At 17.7% G+C, this 21,039-nt stretch overlaps 4 protein-coding genes across 4 annotated transcripts, besides 26 other annotated features; all 4 read right to left on the bottom strand. All coding sequences in view use genetic code 6, as the record gives it.

The window, feature by feature from the left end:
* Positions 1 to 340: 340 nt before the first annotated feature.
* Positions 341 to 1,881, bottom strand: IMG5_154940 (hypothetical protein; the record flags this gene model as incomplete). The annotated part of the gene is made up of 1 exon (XM_004030668.1): positions 341 to 1,881. A coding segment is annotated over one exon (1,536 nt), but the record flags the coding sequence as incomplete, so codon positions are not given.
* A 214-nt stretch (positions 1,882 to 2,095) lies between these two features.
* Positions 2,096 to 2,132: a microsatellite.
* Positions 2,133 to 2,223: 91 nt separating this feature from the next.
* Positions 2,224 to 2,276: a microsatellite.
* Positions 2,277 to 2,945: 669 nt separating this feature from the next.
* Positions 2,946 to 6,085, bottom strand: IMG5_154930 (protein kinase domain protein; the record flags this gene model as incomplete). Its single annotated transcript, XM_004030667.1, has 6 exons — positions 2,946 to 3,026; positions 3,089 to 3,754; positions 3,812 to 4,436; positions 4,480 to 5,110; positions 5,165 to 5,852; positions 5,918 to 6,085. 6 exons carry the CDS (start codon positions 6,083 to 6,085, stop codon positions 2,946 to 2,948), a joined length of 2,859 nt encoding a protein of 952 aa, XP_004030715.1.
* Positions 5,870 to 5,921: a microsatellite.
* Positions 6,086 to 6,364: 279 nt separating the features above from the next.
* Positions 6,365 to 6,418: a microsatellite.
* Positions 6,365 to 6,447: a microsatellite.
* Positions 6,374 to 6,462: a microsatellite.
* Positions 6,375 to 6,447: a microsatellite.
* Positions 6,377 to 6,461: a microsatellite.
* Positions 6,406 to 6,462: a microsatellite.
* Positions 6,438 to 6,492: a microsatellite.
* Positions 6,493 to 6,596: 104 nt separating this feature from the next.
* Positions 6,597 to 6,635: a microsatellite.
* A 1,710-nt stretch (positions 6,636 to 8,345) lies between these two features.
* Positions 8,346 to 8,392: a microsatellite.
* Positions 8,393 to 8,777: 385 nt separating this feature from the next.
* Positions 8,778 to 8,814: a microsatellite.
* Positions 8,815 to 13,038: 4,224 nt separating this feature from the next.
* Positions 13,039 to 13,086: a microsatellite.
* A 1,158-nt stretch (positions 13,087 to 14,244) lies between these two features.
* Positions 14,245 to 14,287: a microsatellite.
* A 1,198-nt stretch (positions 14,288 to 15,485) lies between these two features.
* Positions 15,486 to 15,524: a microsatellite.
* A 17-nt stretch (positions 15,525 to 15,541) lies between these two features.
* On the bottom strand, positions 15,542 to 17,476 carry IMG5_154920 (hypothetical protein; the record flags this gene model as incomplete). The annotated part of the gene is made up of 2 exons (XM_004030666.1): positions 15,542 to 16,296; positions 16,396 to 17,476. The coding sequence occupies 2 exons, from the start codon at positions 17,474 to 17,476 to the stop codon at positions 15,542 to 15,544; spliced, it is 1,836 nt and encodes a 611-aa protein (XP_004030714.1).
* Positions 15,740 to 15,773: a microsatellite.
* Positions 17,477 to 17,918: 442 nt separating the features above from the next.
* Positions 17,919 to 17,978: a microsatellite.
* Positions 17,936 to 17,984: a microsatellite.
* Positions 17,985 to 18,320: 336 nt separating this feature from the next.
* Positions 18,321 to 18,751, bottom strand: IMG5_154910 (hypothetical protein; the record flags this gene model as incomplete). Its single annotated transcript, XM_004030665.1, has 1 exon — positions 18,321 to 18,751. A coding segment is annotated over one exon (342 nt), but the record flags the coding sequence as incomplete, so codon positions are not given.
* A 102-nt stretch (positions 18,752 to 18,853) lies between these two features.
* Positions 18,854 to 18,905: a microsatellite.
* A 241-nt stretch (positions 18,906 to 19,146) lies between these two features.
* Positions 19,147 to 19,222: a microsatellite.
* An 824-nt stretch (positions 19,223 to 20,046) lies between these two features.
* Positions 20,047 to 20,103: a microsatellite.
* Positions 20,088 to 20,163: a microsatellite.
* Positions 20,101 to 20,152: a microsatellite.
* Positions 20,114 to 20,152: a microsatellite.
* An 817-nt stretch (positions 20,164 to 20,980) lies between the features above and the next one.
* Positions 20,981 to 21,039: a microsatellite.

The raw sequence follows: 21,039 nt of genomic DNA, 5'->3' as shown, positions 1-21,039 counted from the left end.
TAATTATTGTCTTCCGTTTATTAATATAATAGAAAGTTCAATGAATGTTATTTACTTTTTAATATATATCTTATATTATTTTTAACTTTTAGACATATATTTAATTGTTTATTTGGAAAGTTATGATTATGATGTATTAAAAATCACAATAATATAAATAATCATATTTTTTTTTTAAATTTAAACATATCTTTAAATTTTCTCTTTTTTATTTAAAAAAAAAATTAAATATAGATTTATTATATTGTTTTAAATATTTTTTTTAAAAAATAAAAAAAATAAAAGATGTATTATATTTGAATATAAAAACGAATTTAAGAATTTATAGTTTAATACTTTTTTTCTCAAAAAACCAAAAATAATCCAAAAAGCTATACCAATAAGAACTATAAGGCAAAAGAAAAATTTTACTAATCTGAATTGCCTTATAGTGTTTTAAGATTTTACTTTTACAAAACAACTAAAAAGAAATTCTACTTAGAATTTTACAGATCATCAGCTAGATTTCTTAATCTATTATTATCAGCATCAATTTTTAAATTGACTTAAATAACAGCATCTTAAGCACTTTGAATAAGTGGAATACTAAGAACAATTACTCCTGGTGTAGAACTAAGAACACTAGTAATAGTAGTACAATCAAGTACAACAATATTTCCTTAAAATAAAACAGTTTCAAGTTTCAAGAATTTCTTATAGGAATTATCAATAAATTTAATTTAAACAAACATATTATCTCCGACAGTATAAACAGGTTTTACATTTTCCAAGAATTCGAGACAATTTTAATCTTTGCAGATTTTTCCTTATGTATCTAAATCAGCAATAATTACACAATCATAATCAGGATTACAATTGTTGGTTATTTAATTAGTAGTATCAATTTGGAAGATTTAAACAACATCTCTTCTTGTATAAACAGTAACCGTAAATTTATGTTATCTTATGATATTATCTTGGTTTTTAAAATTAACTGCAAAGCTCATTTTTTGATAAATAACACCCTAAACAATACTATTAATATATGCCAATTGGTAAATATCAATAAGCGAAATTTAGATATTAGACTATTATTAATTTTAATTGTCTTTTATATATTCAGAATTTAATAAAGTAAAATTCTAATCGTTTTTAAGGTCTATAAGAATTTCGGTTTTAAGCAAATTTTGACATTCTGTGCTTACTTTTGTTCTTGAAAAATTGTAAACTATTTAATTCTAAAATAAATTTCCTATTATTGAACAGTTTGATATTACGTAGACATCTTTTATTTATAAAGATATTTCTTTTTCACATAATGATACTTATTAAGGAATTCCATTTATTGCTGATGAGCATTAAAAGGGATTATCTGATTTAAGGTAATAGTTTGTATTACATGAACAATATTTATTAGCTACCATTGTAGAATTAGGATCACTACAGGTTTAACAAATTCCAGAGTTTGGGCTACAGATACAACTTGGGTGACATTATTTAGCAAAAATTACATATACTTATAAATTTTTTATACCATATATTCCATTTTTAACACCAATTTATAATGAAAATTAAGTATTAGTTGATTAAATGGTAGCATCTACTTTTATCAAATTATATTGTTATGAATTACAGTTTATTAAATTTTCAGTTGATTAGCTTCCTTAATATGTATACATTTCATTTTAGTCTATTTTTATAGAAAAATTGTTTTATTAAAGGCCTATAGGTACATATAAATCTAGTTTTACTTATATTTATATTTAAGGTATTGGTGATAAATATTAGTTTTACATTTCTCCATTTATTAATAAAAATTAGTCTAATTCACATTCTTAGATTGTTATGGGATTTTATAAAGCTTACCATTTTTATATTTATTCTGTAATTATTGGATTATCTTAAAATTCTTAAGATATTAATTTTTATGAATAAATTAATGAAAATAATGTCAATATAAATAACGTTTAAATTTTGTTTTATTTCATATTTTTTATGTAAAACAAATTATATTATTTTTTAGTGTTTTATATATATTTTTTTTACTTTTCTTTTTATTTTTTGATTTTATGTATATTTTTTATGCAGTTTTTTTAGGTTTTATCAATTATAATTTTTTTTTTTTTAGCCTTTTGTTTTTGCTTTTTGTTTTTTCTATTATAAAGAATAATTTATAAAATATATTTAATAAATGCAGTTATTTCAGGATTTTAAAATAAAATTAAATATATTTTGAAAAATACGTTATTTTATGATGAATCAATTTATTATTTTATGATGAAACAAATTATTATTTTTTTAAGTATGAAAAATATTTATTTTTTACATAAATTATTAATAATTAAAGTATATATATATTATTGATTTAATATTTTTTTCTGAAAAATTTTAAACGTTTTTTATATTATATTTAACTATGTATATTATTAATATTATATTTTTTATTAAGGTTTTTAAATATATAATAAATATTCTTTGTTAACGTGAATTTAATAATAAGTTAAAATTCACAAATGATAAATATTTTTTGAAATATATTATTTTAAAAAAAAAAAAATTATATATTTACTTATTTAAAAATAATAAAAAAAACTGATTTTAAAATATGTATTTATAAAAAATTTATAATTTAAATCTATTTTTATAAAAATTTACTTATAAAATACCTAATATTTTTTTGTATTTCTTAAAATAAATAAAATAAAAAATAATAAAAATACATTTTTAATATATATTTATATAAAAAAAAAATTAATATGGCAGATTAAAATATTTAAAATAAAAAAAGAATAAACAATAATATCAAATCAAAAATATATAAAACTTAAATGTAAAATTATGAAAAAAAAAAAATATATATATATTATATAATAATATTTATATTAAATAAACTAAATGATTAACAAATAAATAAATTAAACCATTTTTGAAAAAAAAAAAAAAAAAAAAAAAATTGAAAGCCTATCTCATTTCCTTATAAAACTAAATAATCTAACTCTATTAACCAATTTATTATGATCTTCATAATCACTATCTTTAAAAAGTTTCTAAAGTAAAAAAAAAAAAAATTAATAATAAAAATATTATAATTAATTTTAATAATAAAAACCTTATCCTATATTTCCTCCAATTCATCTTCATTATCACTATTTTCGAACTCCGTTATTGGCGGTTTGTATTATTTATTGAGTAGCTTATCCCAATCAATTCCTTCAAAAAAGGGATCTTTTCTTATTTAATCTTTATTTTGGGCTCCAAGTCTAGTTTTAGGATTTCTATCAAGCAATCCATTTACAAAATTTCTTGCAGCCTAGCTTACAAAAGATGGGTAATGGAGATTACCTTCTTTTATTTTTTTATACATGGTAGGAATATCATCATCATAATAAGGGGGATCACCCGTAAGCATTTCATATAAAACTGCTCCTATACCATATAAATCACTTGCTTTAGTAGCTCCTTTATTATTAAGCATTTCAGGAGATAAATAAGCAGGTGTACCACAAAAAGACTTTGTTTTTTGATTGTCTTATACATTATCTTTTGACAAACCAAAATCAGCTAATTTTATATGGCCATCATTTCCAATAAGTATATTTTCAGGTTTCAAATCTCTATACACAACATTTTAATCATGAATATATTATATTGCCAAAACTAATTCTCCTATGTAAAAAACACATTCTTCTTCTGTAAAACGGCGTCTATATGCCAAATGAGATGAAATATCTCCTCCTTTACAATAATCTAAAACTAAATAAAGATAGTTAGGAGTCTTTTTTAATTAAAAAAATAAATATATATATACATATAATAATATATATATTTTTACTTAAAAAGCATAATGTAGTCCTAAAACAAATGGATTATTACACATTTTTAAAACATTGGCTTCAGTAACTGCATATCTTAATTATTTTTTTATTATTAATGGTTTTTTTTTTAGGGCTTTTATAGCATATATTTGACCGGTATCTTTTTTTTTTGCTAATAAGACTTTACCAAAAGAACCTGCTCCTAATAATTTTAAGATTTTAAAAGATTCAAATTTAACAGATTCATCTGATAAATTTCCCAAATTTACATTTTCTTCTTCTTATTACGAAATAGTTGTTGATGTTGAATTATTTTTTACCTTTATTGAATCAACTGTTGATTTATTTTCATTTATCGTTTTATCGTTTGACTAGTTACTACTTTCATAACTTAAATTTATAGTTTCAGTAATATTACGTTCTTATGGAGGTTCTTGTGGAGGAACAGGAGGCTAGACTTATAAAAAAGAAGTTTTTTTAAATTTTAACATTTATTAAGGCTATTAATTTGATTGTTTTTCAAAACTTTACACTCCTTCTTGTATATTTCCACCAACTTTTCCTTTTATAGGCTCTTATTCGGCTTGATCTTTTAATTCAATTGTTTCATTTTGTTATATTTAGGATGCATCAAAAGAATTTCTGTATTTTTTAATTTAATTTTTTTTATTATTATTATTTTTACTTGCTTTCAACATAATACGAATATACACTTGCTAAATATAAATATTCAGCCCATTTTTTAGCCGCTTATTAGAATTTGCAACCATATACTTGTCTATTAGGATAATTGAATTCAAAATAACTAAAATTATTTGGCATAAACCATGATTTGGTAATCATTTATATGTGGACAATATCTTTTAAAGGAATAACTTCAATAGGTTTTAAAGGATAGTTTTATTATGATTTATATCTGATTAGTGTGCCTTCATCAGGATTAATAACAAGATATCTTTTTTTTATATTAACTAGAAAAGTTCCAATTTTATGAATATTTCCTTTTACAATTGGAGGTTTAGGAGGGGAAAACTAATCTAATTATATATGTGGAAACGCCATATTATTTTATTATTATAATTATTATTAGTCATATTATTTACTATAGTTTTTGAGAATCTGCTTACATTCTTCATTATTACAGGATTCAAAGCAAGTTTTATTTTCAGCATTTTTAATTGTTATGTCAGGTTTTTTTTCCAAAAGTAATTGTAAGCATTATGTTCTGCCAAATTAGCAAGCAATATGTAAAGTAGTACCTTACTAAGTTACATAATTAAGATCTAAATCTTTTGAATCAAGTAATATTTTTAAAACTATTTTTTTTTTTAAAGAAAAATATTAATTATAGACAAATATATATTTTTTACTATTTATGTTATTTCTATGGACTGCAAATTAAAGACTAGTCCAGCCTTAATTATTAGGAATATTAGGACTTGCTCCTCTATCTATTAGCTCTTTTACAATTTTAATATGTTAATAAGAGACTGCATAATGTAAAGGATTCCAACCTTGTCTTCCTAATTGGTTAATGTATTAACTTTTTGATTTTTATATTTCATCTTTTTATTATTATGATAATTTCGATGGAACTGCTTCTAAAATCTTAATTACTTCTTCGATTTTTCCATTTATCGTTTCCATAATTAATGAATGTAAAAAATTATCGAGTATTTTTCTTATGTCATATTGTCTTTATTGACCTTCTTCATCACTACTACTCATACTTGAAGATTAACTATATTATTTTAATTTAGAATTTTATTCGGAATCAATGTTTTCCTTTTATTTTACTAATGCATCTTTATTATTTCTTTCAAAAGAACCACATTTTTCATCTTCATTGTCTTCACCGTTATCACCTCCTTCTTTTATTACGCTTAATTCGGCTTTTCTTTAATCTTTTACTAAACCTAATTTTCCCAAATATTTTGCGCTTTATTGCATTGATTATTTTTTTTATTTTTCTACGTCTAAATCTCTTATCTCGACATTAATTTATGTCTTCTCTTTTATTTCGTAAAATGATAATGGCCATCCTTATATTATTTTTACCTATAATAAAATATATATTTTTAAATTTTAATTTATTTTTTTAATTTTTAATTTTTCTTTTTTACATTTATATTATCTTTTTTTACTGTGGCTACAATTTAATGGACTTTGTAACCTATTTTGTTAGAAATTAATTTTAAAAGATAAGAACAATCTTCATTTTCACCTTCTATTTCTATTGCAATTGTTTTCTTTTATAAAAATTCATAATAAAATTGTATAATAATTCTCATTCTATTTTTCAAATTATTTAAGCTTATAATAATGATATTTCTATTATATATTTTATTTATTTAATTAATTTCTGCTTTGAATTTTTTTTCTTTAATTTTATTTTAATAAACAATATTAGAAATATAAACCTTATTTTATGAAATTATTTGTAAAATATTTTTTTAATAAAAGAATTATTTTTTTATTTGAAAAAAACAAATTCAAAATATAAAATATAATATATTAATGAATATTATGTAAAAAATAAAAATGAAAAAACAATAAAAAAAAATTAATACAAATAAATAAATATATAAATATATAAATATATAAATATATAATATATATAAATATATATAATTTTATATATATATTAATATATTTTTATTAATATATTTTCAAAATATACTTTCACTTAATATATTTTTTTTTATAAAATTTCATATATTATTTTGTTAATATATATTATTTTTATAATTTATATAATAAATTTTATAATTGTTTATGTTTTTATATTCAATATAAGTTTTATTTTTTTAATATTTTTTTTAATAATTTTTATTCAATATTGAAAATATTTATATGTTTTTTTTTTTTTAAAGATATATATTTTATTTCCACTTTTGAACATATAAATTCTTTTTTTTTTAAATATATTTATTTATTTTCATAATGATATATATAAAGATTTGTCTTCATAAATTGTTACCTTAACCTTAATTGATATTTTATTTTTATTCTTATTATTATTTTCTTATTTTTTAGAATTATCTCTTTTTCTTTTGCAAACATAATTTAACTTCTACTCTTAAATCAATACTTTCGCTTAATTTTTTTACATAAATTAATTATAATATATATGATAAAGATAATATTAAATCCTTTAAAATTTTATAAAAATTGAATGCTATAGTGATCAAAAAGTACAAGGAGTTAAGAAAAAATATAAATTTAAAAAAAAAGTAGTATTTTTAAGAAGTGAGAAATTTTATACATTAGAAATATATATATATTTTTAAAATATACTTCTATATTTAAACTGTTTACTTTTATTTTAAAAAATATTGATATTGTATATTAATGTTATGTTTAAACAATACTTTTAATTTTATTCAAATAATTAAGTTTTATATATTTAGAATAAGAATAAAAATATTTTTTTAGTTTAATTTAATTATCACTCAAGTTCAATTTTTTTTACTTTAAATTTCAATCTATTAGAATTATATTAATTAAATATATTTATTTCTAATTTCCGAAAAAATGTTTTTATAATAAATAAAAAATATTAATTCTTCAAAATTATGATAATTCCATTTTTTTTTAAAAAAAAAAAGTGAAAGTTAAAATACAAAATATATATATTTTAGCTAATTTATTTTTGGGCGGAAAAAGTTAAATATAATAATTAAAAACTATATTTTTATATATTTAAGTAAAATTTATACACTATATACTTACTTTAACATATAAATAGTATTTTAAAAGCAAAGGGTTAAATATTTAAATATAGAATAATAATATGTAAACTTTAAAATAATTAGTTTTAATATAGGCAACATTATTTATAAAATTTGTGATTAACTAGATTAAAAAAATTAACAAATGATATAATATTTCAATACTAATATTATACTCTAGAATATAATTCACATTTTGCCTGTCTAAATAAAAATTCAATATTAAGATATTATATTCTCCTTTACTGCTTAATAAAAAATGACTAAGATAAAAAATTTTAATAGCTTTTTTTTTTAATTTAAATACCAAATTAAAAAAAACATAAATAAAATTCTAAAAATTAAAAATAATCATAATACTAAAATATAATTTTACATATAATGATTATTATAAATATATTAATTAACTAACAGAGATTATAAATACTATTGATGTATTTTAAATATGAAGTTTGAGTATGGGTTTTGGCTGGAGCTGTGAGAGATTGGTATTAAGGTCGATAGATTATTTTCTATTTTTCTATTTAAAATAATATTAAAAAAAAAATCAATAAAACTCTTTAGAATATAAACAATATAAGGTATAGGAATGTCACTTATAATTATTTTATTATTAAAATATTTAAAGTAATTTTTTTCAAATTAATTACCAATTATCATAAGATCAGCCTCGAAAATTGTATTGATCTATATTATATATATTTATTATTTATTCATAATATATAAAAAACTTGAGAAAATATATAGTAGTCTTTTTTTTATTCAGTTTTTTAAAATAATTATAACATTTTAATAACAAAAAATTATTAACAAACAATATATATATATAATATTATTTTTATTGATATATATATTATAAATTTTATTAAAAATAAAACTTAAGCGGTATTAATTTTATATAAAATTATTTATAATTTAATGAAAAATTTATAGTTTTATAAATAAATTAAATTATTAAGAAAAACATTCTGTGAACTAATGGTAAATAAACTACTTTAAGTTTAAAAAAAAGATTAGTACTAGTAATGTACGCATAAACATACAAATAAAAAAATTACACTTATATATAACACATATAAATTATTTTTAAAATAAAAATAATTTCTTATTAACTTAAAGCAGCAAATAAAACTCAATTATTTAAAATTTTTACCCGTATATTAATACTTATTTGACATGTGTAATAATTTTTAAACAAATATAATAAAAATTTATTTTAAATTTTAAAATTATAAATATTTGATATTATGAAATATATATATATATTTATATATTTATATATATATATAAAAATAAAAAAATTATATAAATATATAATTATATAGATATTTTTAATCTCTTTACACAATTTATTTTATATACAGATAAATAATAAGTATATATTAATAAATCATTAATAAATATATAGATAATTACGATTACTTATTTATATAGTAGTTATTTATTTAAAAAAAATATATATTTCATTAATTATTTTCTTCATCAATTTAATTTAGACCTGCAAATAGATAAAAGAAAGCCTTATCTTCTTCTGGTTAATTTTTAGCAATTTCAATAAGCTTCATACTTTTATAATTTTTATTTTCTTCAACATCAGTAAAATATTTTTTATTATTTTAAAGAGGACTTTTTTAGTTAATATATTACCGTGATTCTGGATTATCAGACATTCTATAATCATGGTATTGATATTCTTAATTTAATTATTGCAAATTATTTTTACTTTTATTTATGCTTTTTAATAAGTTAGTTTTATTTTAGTTTATTTATTTTTTTAATTATTATTATATTTATGTAATTTTCTTATTTTTATTTAAATTTTTATCATTTTATTTCTATATTTCTTTTTGCTTTTCACATTAAAATGTATTGTTTTTATTATCTTTCTATGTTTTATTTTCATTTTCTAAATTACTTTCATCTTCTTCGTTTTATTCTTCTTATTTTTTTTAATATATTATTAATCCTATTATTGTTGCTGTAGTTACTAACCATCCATAGTTTTGGAATAAATTTTTATAGTTTATACTTTATAAAGCTTTTAATGGGAGATACTTATCCATTTTTTTATTATTTTTTTTGCTAAATTATATTTAAATAAATTTATATTTTTTTGAAAAAAAATTAAATTTATTTTTTCATAATTATAGTTAATCAAAAATATTTATATAAAAAATTATAAAATTAATAATCTTTTTTAATTTATTTTTAGATATTAAGTTTATTTAATTGTTTCTTTAAATAAAATTATAATATTTTTATTACTGTATTATATAAATATAAAATTAGGTTTATTTTTAAGTTTCATAAAAAAGTTTTACAGAGATATTTATTATATATTTTATTAAAAAAATTAATAAAATTATAAGGTTATTATATAAATAAAAATTTATTTAGAAAATCGAGTTAAAAATATATTAATTTATTTTCCAAATATTTATATATTTTTAATAACTTTAATAAAAAATGATAAAAATATAAATAAGGAAAAAAGGTGAGTAAAATAATCATTTCATTAAATGTTTTTAGTAGGAGGACTTTTATTTGTAATTCTAGCAGAAATCTAAGGTTATTCATATGTCTTAGTTTGCGGAGAAACAGAACTAACTTGTCCTTTTAATTATTAACTGACGTTATTAATTTATTTTTATTTATTTTTGAAATCAAAATATGTATTTTTATCAATGAAATTATTTTTATTAGTTGCAGAAGATGAACTTCTCATATTTTGGTTATTTATGCCATTTTATTAAATTTATTATTAAACTTATTAAGTTTATTATTTATTTTCAATATATCTATTATTTTATAAAGCCTACTGACTTTTATTACTTGTATTGAATATATTAATAGATTTAGTAACTATGTTTTAAACATTATGATCTGAATTATTATTCTTTTCAAGTGTTTTATTACTTTCGTTTTTATCACTTTAAAGCTAATTATTTTCATACTGCGTTTTTTCACTTAAACTTTAATAATGAATAGCTTAAGATTAATTAGCTTCTAAAAATTTATTATTTTCTTTAAGCTTTTATTAAAGTTCTAAAACTTAGTTTTCTAATAATTTAATTTTTTCGTTTTTTTATTGAATTTCATTTTAAAATTGTATTTGTTATTATTTCATTTATAAATTCGAACTTTCTAAATCGTTTTTTTATATTTAATATTATTAACAAGTATTTTATAATTATTTAAATAATTAATCTTATGAACTTACGACTAGATTTGTCATATTTCTTGACAAAATTTATTTAATTTCTTGATTTTTAAGAATAGATTATTTAACAGTTTCTATACTTTTATCGTTATTAAAAATAATTTATTCAAGTTCTGCAATTTGTTTCTTTGTATTAATAATATCAAGTTCATATGGCCAAACAAAAAGGGTATTTTACAATTATTTTAATTTAGAAATTTTATTTTCTAGATTTGCTTAGAAACTATTTTTATTAAGAATAAGTTGATTTAATTTTTCATATATTTATTATTTTTCTTCCAGATTTCTTAATAAATTTGCACATATATTTTCTATATCTTCTGTTACTCTTATTTAATAAGAACTTTATTACTAACTGAAATTTATTTAAGAAGGAGTTCTATTAAATACGACTACACTTCCATTATCAGACTAGTTTTTACAGGAAATCCTTACACTTTTCCCACTTGATGAAAAGCTTTCATTTAGAGGCTAATTATTTAAATTTTAGGAATATTATATGAAATTTTAATTATTAGTATTATTTTAAGTCAATTTTAAAAATTCGAGTTATTATTATTGCTATTCTTATGATTTTTAACTTAATTAAAGTTTTAATAGCTCTATTTCTTTTTTCATGCTTTTTAATAGAATATTATAACTTTCTTTCTCGTCGATTATTTTTCGTTTTTTGTACCATTTTTTATATTTATCGGGCTCTTAGGGAATATTTTAGAGTATTCTAGGTTTCCTCATATGAAGAGAAAGCTGGAGAAATACAAGATACCATTGAAGTTTACGTATTTCCTCCTAATGAATCTTTTAAAAGACGAGTAAGTTTAGAATCTCGATAAGGAACGAAAGATTGTCCTTTTTTATTTAAAGTTTACTCTCCTAAAATATTAATACAATTTCCTAAAGCTAGAAGTGATTTATTAATATTTGCACCTTCTTATTATCTTAAACCTATATTATCGGTTATTAATGCTCTTTCTGAACCAGCCAAATCTACAAGGGAAAGCTTACTTTATGTATATCTTCCTTCCTTTATACTTTCTAATGTAAAAGTAATTATAGTATGAGATCGTGAAGAATATTAATTATGGGAAGTTGACGCCATTTATCTTTTTGTGTTTCCTATTCTAATCCATTCGATGACTTCATACTCGTTTTGTATTTACTTTTCTGAAAGTTCTAATACATAAACGCCTTTTTATGCATCTTCAACAACCATGAGATTATCTGCGGAAGATGAATCTGATAAAAGATCATTTATTTATTCATTATATATTTCTAAATAAGAAAACTTTAATGTAAATTATTGTGATGCTTTTTCCTTTATTTTAGATAATAGATCCTTTAAAGAATACATTATTAATCCACTTATTCCTTATTTTATATTATAATAACTTTGCATATCTCCAAACATTGTGTATGTTTTTCCAGCACTTGTCATGCCATATACAAAACATGTGCAATTATAACCTTGAAAAAGGCTATTTAAAATATCGGATTTTAATACTTTTGTATACACTTAATCGTTTGTGGATTATTCATTGAAAACACCTGTAAATTAAAATATTTTTTCATCTCGATTTTGGAAATTCAATGGCTCACTTTGAGTGAGAATTATTGCATTTGCTTCTTCGTTTATGCGTATTACTTTTTTGTTATTGTACTTTTCTTAAAGCTCTTTTTAGTTTAGGGGACGTACACGGACAAATACTTAGATTGATTGGGGTTTCTTTATTTATTTTAATATCTTTGGTCCGAATAAGTTATTGTTTATTAAAGTTGATTCTAATAGAACTTCGTCTTTTTTTTCTTATTTTTCATTAAAACTTTATAATGCTATTTAAAAATGAATAAATTTATTTTAAAATATATGATTATGTTTTTTTTTTTTTTTATTAATTTATCGTAAAGGTATTTTTTACTTTACTTTTTTTTGGGTCTGGTTATTATTATAGTGTTTAATAATTTTTAGTTTATATATTCGTTCGAGAATCTAAGCTTGATTTTGGTTTAGTTTGGCCTATAATATTGTTCTAAGGTTTATTATATCTATATAAAAAATCTGGGGAAGTAGAACCAAATTTATGTGTTTTAAGAGTTTTAAGAGAAACTTCTTGAATTTTGGCTTTTTTTAAAAACATTTTTTACTTATTTATTAAATTTATTTTACTAATGTATTTTTTTTTTTTAAAAAAAAAATATAAATATAAAACAAAAATATATTTATTAAAAAAAATTTAAAATTGTAATTATTATTTATAATAATTAAATAAATTAATATAAATAAATAACTAAAATATAATTTTTATTTTTGTTTATTATTTAATTTTTTTTTTTTTGTTCTTTATTTATTAGATTTATTTATAATTTGATTTTTTATATAATATAGTTATTCAATATTAAATAAGGAATTAAAAAAGTAAATAGTTATAAAATAATTTTCATATAAATTTTATTTGAATAAAAAAGTGAATATTATTAAAAATTATAATAAATTTAATATATTTTAAATAATTTAAAAAAAATAAAAAAAGAATATTTTTTAGAATTTAAAAATATATTTTAATTTTATTACTTTGAATATTTTAAATGGGGACAATATTGAATATATTTAAAAAAAATGTTACTTTAAAATTAAGTTAAAATAAAAAATTATGAATAAAAATGTTAAAATATTTATATATAAAAAATATTAATAGGAATGGTTTAAAGAAATATTGTAAATTTTATTTTTTATCCAAACATAACATTAAGTCATAAATTAAATTTATATGAAGATTGCTAATAAGGAGTTTTAATGTTAGACACAAATTCATGGGAAGTTAACTTATGTATAAAATATATATTCTAAGTATTTAAATTTATATATTAAAAAAAAGATGATTAGAAGTTTGAATCTGATATAGATAAAATAATAGCTTAACATAAAAAAAGTTAATTCTAAGTGCAAGAATAAATATAAAAAAAGAAAAATTTAAACGCAGAAGAAGAAGAATTAAAATAATAAAAAAAATTATAAGCGAAAATAAACGGATTAAAGGCAAGAAAAATATTACTTTAAAAATAAAGAGAAAAACTAATATATGATTTAAAAAAAAGCAAATTAGAATAAGATAAATTGCAATTTTAATGTGATTTAATAAATGAATTAGTATTTTTTTTTTAAAAAATTTTGAATATCTATATATATATATATATTTTAAAAGATAAGAGAGGAAGAGTTAAAGTTTTAAAGTTTTTAATAATATTAATTTGAATAAATAACTAATATTTATGATTTTATATAAGAATAATAAAATGATGATAAAGAAATATAGAAAAATAATATTTTAAAAGCTTTATCATATAAATTCGATGGAAATACAGATAAAAAATATTAAAATTAAAATTCGAAAAATAGTTTAAATCAATAATAATAAAACAAATCTATTTTATCTATTTTAGTAAATAGAAATAAAAATTAAGTATATTAGGCAACTAAATAATAATCTCAATATTAAACAATATTTTAAAAAGATTAAAATTAATAAAATGATTAAATTTATAAATCATCTTTTAAAAGATCTTAAAATAATGTTTAGTTTTAATGAATAAACCATAAATTAATTTTTGTTAATAAAATAAATATTAGTTTTTTATTTTTTATTTGTAAAATATTTAGAAATAATAATTTATTAAATTTTTTATTAAAAAAAAATTAATTTTTTATTTATTTTTTGGTTAAAAAAAAAATAAAAAATAAAATTATTATTAATCAATCATTTTCATTTTTTAAGTAAATAAATAAAAAAAAAAAAAAAATGGGTAATTCTAATTCATAATAATATATATTTTCGAAAAATCTATACAATCCTGAAGAATATGAATAGATATAAGCAAACGAGTAAACGAAATTAATAAGAAATAAAAAAACGAAACAAAACTACGAATTAAAATTCCTAAAATACTCAGAAATTACTGAATTTTAACACAAAGTGGCCTAATTAAAATATCTTATAAAATTAGAATAAAAAAATATTCAAAAATTAGTAGACTTTTCATCTACTTTATAAGATGCTTTTTGTTCTTCTAATTATTAAATCATTTAAATGTAAGAAAATTTTCCTTATAATCTTTTAGATTAAATTAAGGTAAGGAAAAATAAAAATCCGCCTCTATATTTTGAAGAAGGAGAACTTTTTTATACTTTGCATTGTCTTTTGGGAGTTTTTAATTATTTGTTTTCAGTTTATGTATTTCCTTTAAATATTTTATTGGAAAATATTTATATTAATGAATATGGAATTATTAAATTAGGAGGATAAAATAATGAATAAATAAATTATTCCCCACAATTAATTGCTTTTTCGAAAAATTAGGGCTTTATGGATCCTTAGAAGTGTATTTTGGGTCAAATTGGGTTAATTATTTTGAAAATGGGATTACTAGATGAGGATTTATATGATAAAGATGCTGGATTAGATATAATGTAAGGTAAATATTCAGTAAAAATAAGGGACTATTTATAATTAATATTCGAAAGTGAAGAAAGTTTGGAAAATTTAAACTAGGAGATGAACGATGATATTGATTTGATAATTAATAAAGCTGAAAGTTTAAAGATTATAAATGAAAAATAAGAAGAATGCCCTAGAATATTTAATAAAAATGAATATACATATAAAGAAATAGATGAAAAAATAGAATAAGTATTAATTTTAAGTAAATAAACAATATAATAATATGGAAATTAATATATAGTATAATAAAATTCATGAAAAAAAAAAATTCATAGAAAAAAAAAAAAAAAATTTAAAAAAAAATCATTTAATTATTTTCATATATAAAAAACATCTTATAATATATTTAATTATATTATCCTTTAAATATATCGAAATATTTTCTTTTCTATTTTTTTAAACTTTAAAAAGTCTTCCTTTTTTATCGGCTACAATTTCATATAAATAGGTATATTCTTAAGGATTTAGAATTTCGTCCCTTGTTCTGTTAGTTAAGACTCCAACGAATTCCATTAAAACGAAAATTCCATTAAAAAATGCCAATAATCCCACGAAAACGAAAAATAAGGCATAAAATATATTTTAAAATTTACTTATAAGATAAAAAGTCTCTACATATTAAAAAATAACCCAAGAACTTAATTAATTAGAGTAGAAATCGACATAAAAATAAAAAAACGAGACTAAAGTTACTTATTAGACTATTATTTATAAAAAGAATAATAAATGATTTTCCGCTGAAATGCATTTGTTCCAAAAGAAATTATGATGATTGTAAAAAGGGACACATATTCCACATTTATGGCAGTGTTGGACTTTCACACCTTTAAATTTTAAACATATTCCACATATGCGTTTAAAATCAACTTTATTTAAACTACTAAAATAGTTGTTTTAATATAAAAGAGATATTTCGTGCATAAAAGATGGTAGATTTTCCTCGTTTTCGTCTATTTTTATTATATCGTGATTAAAGCTTTATATTTTTGAGTTTTTAAGAAGATTATTTAAGTGTTTATAGTCCATTTTTTTATTTAAAAGTCTGTATTTTTCCGAATCTTTCATTATATTTTACATATAAGGGGGTATATTTGCCTTGTTTTCTTCTTTTAAACGCCTATCACGGTCTATCCCTTCATTATCCACTAAAAAATTACCTATATGCCTATCTTTGTAAGAAACAATGGAGTTAATAGTCCATATGGAGAAGCTGATGTAGAAAAATAATAATATAAAGAAAAATAAATTAAAGTAAAAATGGCTATTTTTAGTTGAATAATATATGTAACCTAGAAGAATGCCAAAAATGAAGTAAAAATAAGAAAAGGGGTGTACTTTTTTATATTCAGAGGTAATTTTTTCCCATTTATTTGCCAATATATAGGAATAAGTAGACTCTTTTTTTTATATTTATTTAATAATATTAATTAAAGAAGGGGAAATAATTCTTTCGGGATCATCTTCCTTTTATTTTTGGAGATCAGGGAGTTGCTACTTATTTAAATTGCCTAAAAAACTCACTATATCATATGAATTATTCAAGAAAGATCTCTTTAAAGGTGAATAACCTTAATTATCAGCTGAAAAAAGGTCTAAATTTAACGTATTTAATAATTCTAATAGGAAAAGATTGCCTTTATAAGCTGTCCAGTGTACTATTGTGGAAGAATTGGAATCTGAATCATGTATATTAGCTCCTAGGTACAATAAATAGAAAAAAATGAGGATATTTTAATTTCTAATTGAATATAATATTGCGGAAAATTAATATATATCCTTGGAATGAATACATGCCCCAAAATCAATCAATAATTTGAAAATTTTGATATAGTTTTGGCTTATTGCTTTAAATTCGTTGCTTTTTTAGTCTATATTTTGAACCGTTCCACCCCCATTAGCTGCCATCATTAAAGCCGTGCGATTGAAATTGTCTGGAATATTCGGATCTGCTCCATTATTTAATAAAAATACTGCTAAGTCTAATTAATTAGCTAAAACACAATTATGTAATAGTGTTTAACTGTAAATATCTTTTATATTAATATCTATATATTTCATTTTAATACATAGAAGGGCAGGATTATAATTGCCTTTGGATATTTCAGATGTTATATCTATTATTTAATGATATTGGATTGTTTGCTATTTTAGGTTTTGTTAATATTGTTTTATTTATTAATTTTATTCTTCTGTTATGACTTATTAACGATGCTCAATGTATTCTTTTACAGATTTCATTTTGGAATGAGTATTGGGAGATGCTAAGTCTGTGGATATTTCGGTTTAGGGTAGAATTTTGGTTTCGGTTTGTAAATCAGACTGTGTTAAAGATTGGATTTCTATAAAATTTTATTGTTTTGTTTGAGATTGTTGTTCCATATTTTTTTTCTCCTTTCTTTGTTTCTTTGTTTCTTTTTTTATTTTTTTTTTTTTTATTTTAATAAAAAAAATATTATCATTATTTTTTTATTTTTTTCATGTATTTTTATTTTTTTGTGAATATTAATTTAGAAATTTTATTATGATATCTTTCTTTCATTTGTTCTTTTTAGTTATTTTTAATTATAATTAAATTTAGATTAATAATTTTATTTTATTTTTCAAAAAAATAAAAAATACTTTTTTGTTTAGATAAATAATATTGTTAAGATTTAATATGCCTTTTTTTTGTTTTGTTTTTATTAATAAAAATAAAATAAAAAATTATTAAATAAACAAAAAATTAATAAAATAACAAAAATTATTATAAATATTTTTTGTTTAAAAAAAAAAAAAAAAGAAAAGAATTAAAAATATTTTTATTTTTCATTTAAAATAAAAAATATTCTTAAAATTTTAGATAAAAAAATAAAAATAAGAAATTATTTAAATTAATATTATTATATATATAAAAAAACAGAAATCTTTTCAAATAAGAATAAATTAATAATATAATTTTTTTACAAAATAAATAAAATAATTTCATATTTTTTTTGAATCGTTATTATTAAAGCATGAGCAAAATAATCTAGATAAAAAAGACTAATCTTCATTCTATTTATCTTCAACTTCTTTATTAGTTTTTATTTTTTTTATGCTTTATATCAAATCCACAGTGCTTTTTTTCCATTCTTTTATATTAAATTATAAATTCAAATATTCTCTATATTATAAATCTTACAAAGAGCAAATCATGTCCAAATGTTTTATTGATGATAATATTATTACATTTACATATTATGAATAAAGATCTTTAATACTAGCAATTATTAAGTCTGATATATATAAATTTGTATTTGGAAATATAATATCATCTCTAAAATTTATACTAAAAACTTCGTTCCTTATTATTTCTAATTATTTTATTATATCTTATAATGCTTTTCCGAAAATTGCAATCCTTTTTATTTTTCATCCTTTCTGGATAGTCCAGATAAATATTCTATCAATCTAGATTCATGTATTTAATTTAATAATTCATTAACTATTTTTTTAGATTCTTCTATTAATTAAAATCTTTTTAATATATCTTATGTATTTTATCCTAATATGGAAAAATCTTCATCTTACTACATAATTTTTTCGTTTTCTAAAAGATTTGATATATCGAAAAATAAATAAATAAACTTGTGTATAAAATAATATTTAATAAAATATTTATTTTTTATAAATATTATTTTATTAAATAAAAAAAAAAAAGTTATGTATAAATATAAATATATGTATATAATATAAAAAACATATATTTACTTAAATTTTTTATTATTTTTTAACGAATTAAGCAAGACATTATAATAAATATCAAATTTAAATTATATATTTAAAATAAATATGATTTCATTAATTATAAAAATAAATAAGTATAAAATATTAATTAAAATTTAATATATATATATTTTATTTTTTTAAATATTTATCTTATATTAGAATTTACTAAAATAATTTATTATTTTTATAAATTTATTAAAAAATTATAATTTTAATCATTTTAATAAAATAATTATATATAAATATTTATGTGATTTCACCAAAAACTTAAAGAAAATTTACTTTTTATTTTTTTTAAAAAAAAAGAATATTATCAAAATAAATATAATTTACTAAAATATAAGAAAACAGATTTATAAAATAAAAGAAAATTTGTTTTAAGAATAAATGATTTAGATTTTAATAAGAACAGATAAAACTTTTACGATAGAAGTTGATTTGGAAGAATCAATATTAAATTTAAAGAATAAATTAGAATAATTAACAGGAATATCAAAAAATTAATAAAAATTATTTTATTAATGCAGACATCTAAATGATGATAAAACAATATTTGATTACTAAATTTAAAACGGGTAAACTTTATTATTGAATTGAAGGAAAACTTCAAATTAACAATTTTTTTAAGTAAATAATAAAACTAATATAACTAGATTGAAATTTATATTTGTAAATTAATTAAAACAATATAATAACTTTTTAATTATTTGTATATTTTTTTTAAAAAAAATATAATTAAATAAATAACAAAACATTGAAAAAAACCTGAATAGACTAATAAAATAATAATAAAACTAAATTAATATAAAAAAATATTAAAACATAAAAAATAAATAAATATAAATTCTACATATTTACATTTTAAATATAAAAAAATTTATGCTATAAATATATTTAAATAATTATATTTTTGTAATACAATTTTTTTAAGATATGAGTCAGTGTAAAATATTTTGATAAAAAATATATTTTAATTATAAATAATTAAAAAATATAAAATAAAATTCAATAATGAAAAATATAAAATGCAGAAAAATTAAATATTAATACTTTCAAAATTTTAAATAAAATAAATATGAATCTATAAAATAAATAAATATAAATATATATATAAAATATTTATTTAATTATATATTTATAAATATTTACATATATATTTATATATATAATTTGTATATTCTTTTTTTTTTAATATTTTATTTTATTAGTTATTTTTTATTCTATATTTTATTTTTTAAATAATTTAAAATTTTTTTATATATATAAATAATATAAAATACTTTGAAAATGGGTGCCTGTGTTTGTTTAAAAGAAAAAAAATCATAAAGTAAAATAAATTTATCTAAATTTTTATTAAAATTTTCTTAAAATGATAAAGTTTTTATTTTTTTATAATATTTATAGATGATAAAAATTTTAAAGTAAATTAAGTTAATAGCAAAAAGATTATGAAAAATAAAAATAATGGAGTTATTATAGGAACTGATAAACAATAATATGATCAAAGTTAATTAAATGCAGAATAAAGAAGACAAATTGCAGCTAAAGCGGCTGAATAAAGATAATTCGAATAACAAAATAGAGGATTAACTTAATAGGCTATGATTGATTTGTAATTTAAATAATAATAATAAAAAAAATTGGAAGAGTATGATAGAAATAATAAAAATTAAAACTATGTTTTAAAAGTATATCATAAATTTATAAAAGAAAACATATATATAAATTAAATAATTATTTTTAAAAGTGGCAAAATTAATGATGGAATATAATTTTATTAAAAACATATATAATTATTGAATGTTAATATTAAAAAATTATATTTAAAAAATAATATAGATATAAAAATTTAGAATTTATATAAATCAAATATAATGATATACACGACTAGAGTTATTTTTTTTATATAGATAATTAATTTTAATTATTTATTTATAATATAATTAAATATATTTGTTTTTTCTTATATAAACAGATATCCTAAATTGAATCATTTATATATATATAATATAATATTATATATATATATATATAAATATTTATATATATATATA

This window comes from Ichthyophthirius multifiliis (genome assembly GCF_000220395.1).
Source record: "Ichthyophthirius multifiliis unplaced genomic scaffold scaff_1120509251179, whole genome shotgun sequence".
Taxonomy (NCBI): Eukaryota; Ciliophora; class Oligohymenophorea; order Hymenostomatida; genus Ichthyophthirius; species Ichthyophthirius multifiliis.
Note: the sequence above shows the minus strand (reverse complement) of the source record. Positions and strands in the feature narration are given on the sequence as shown.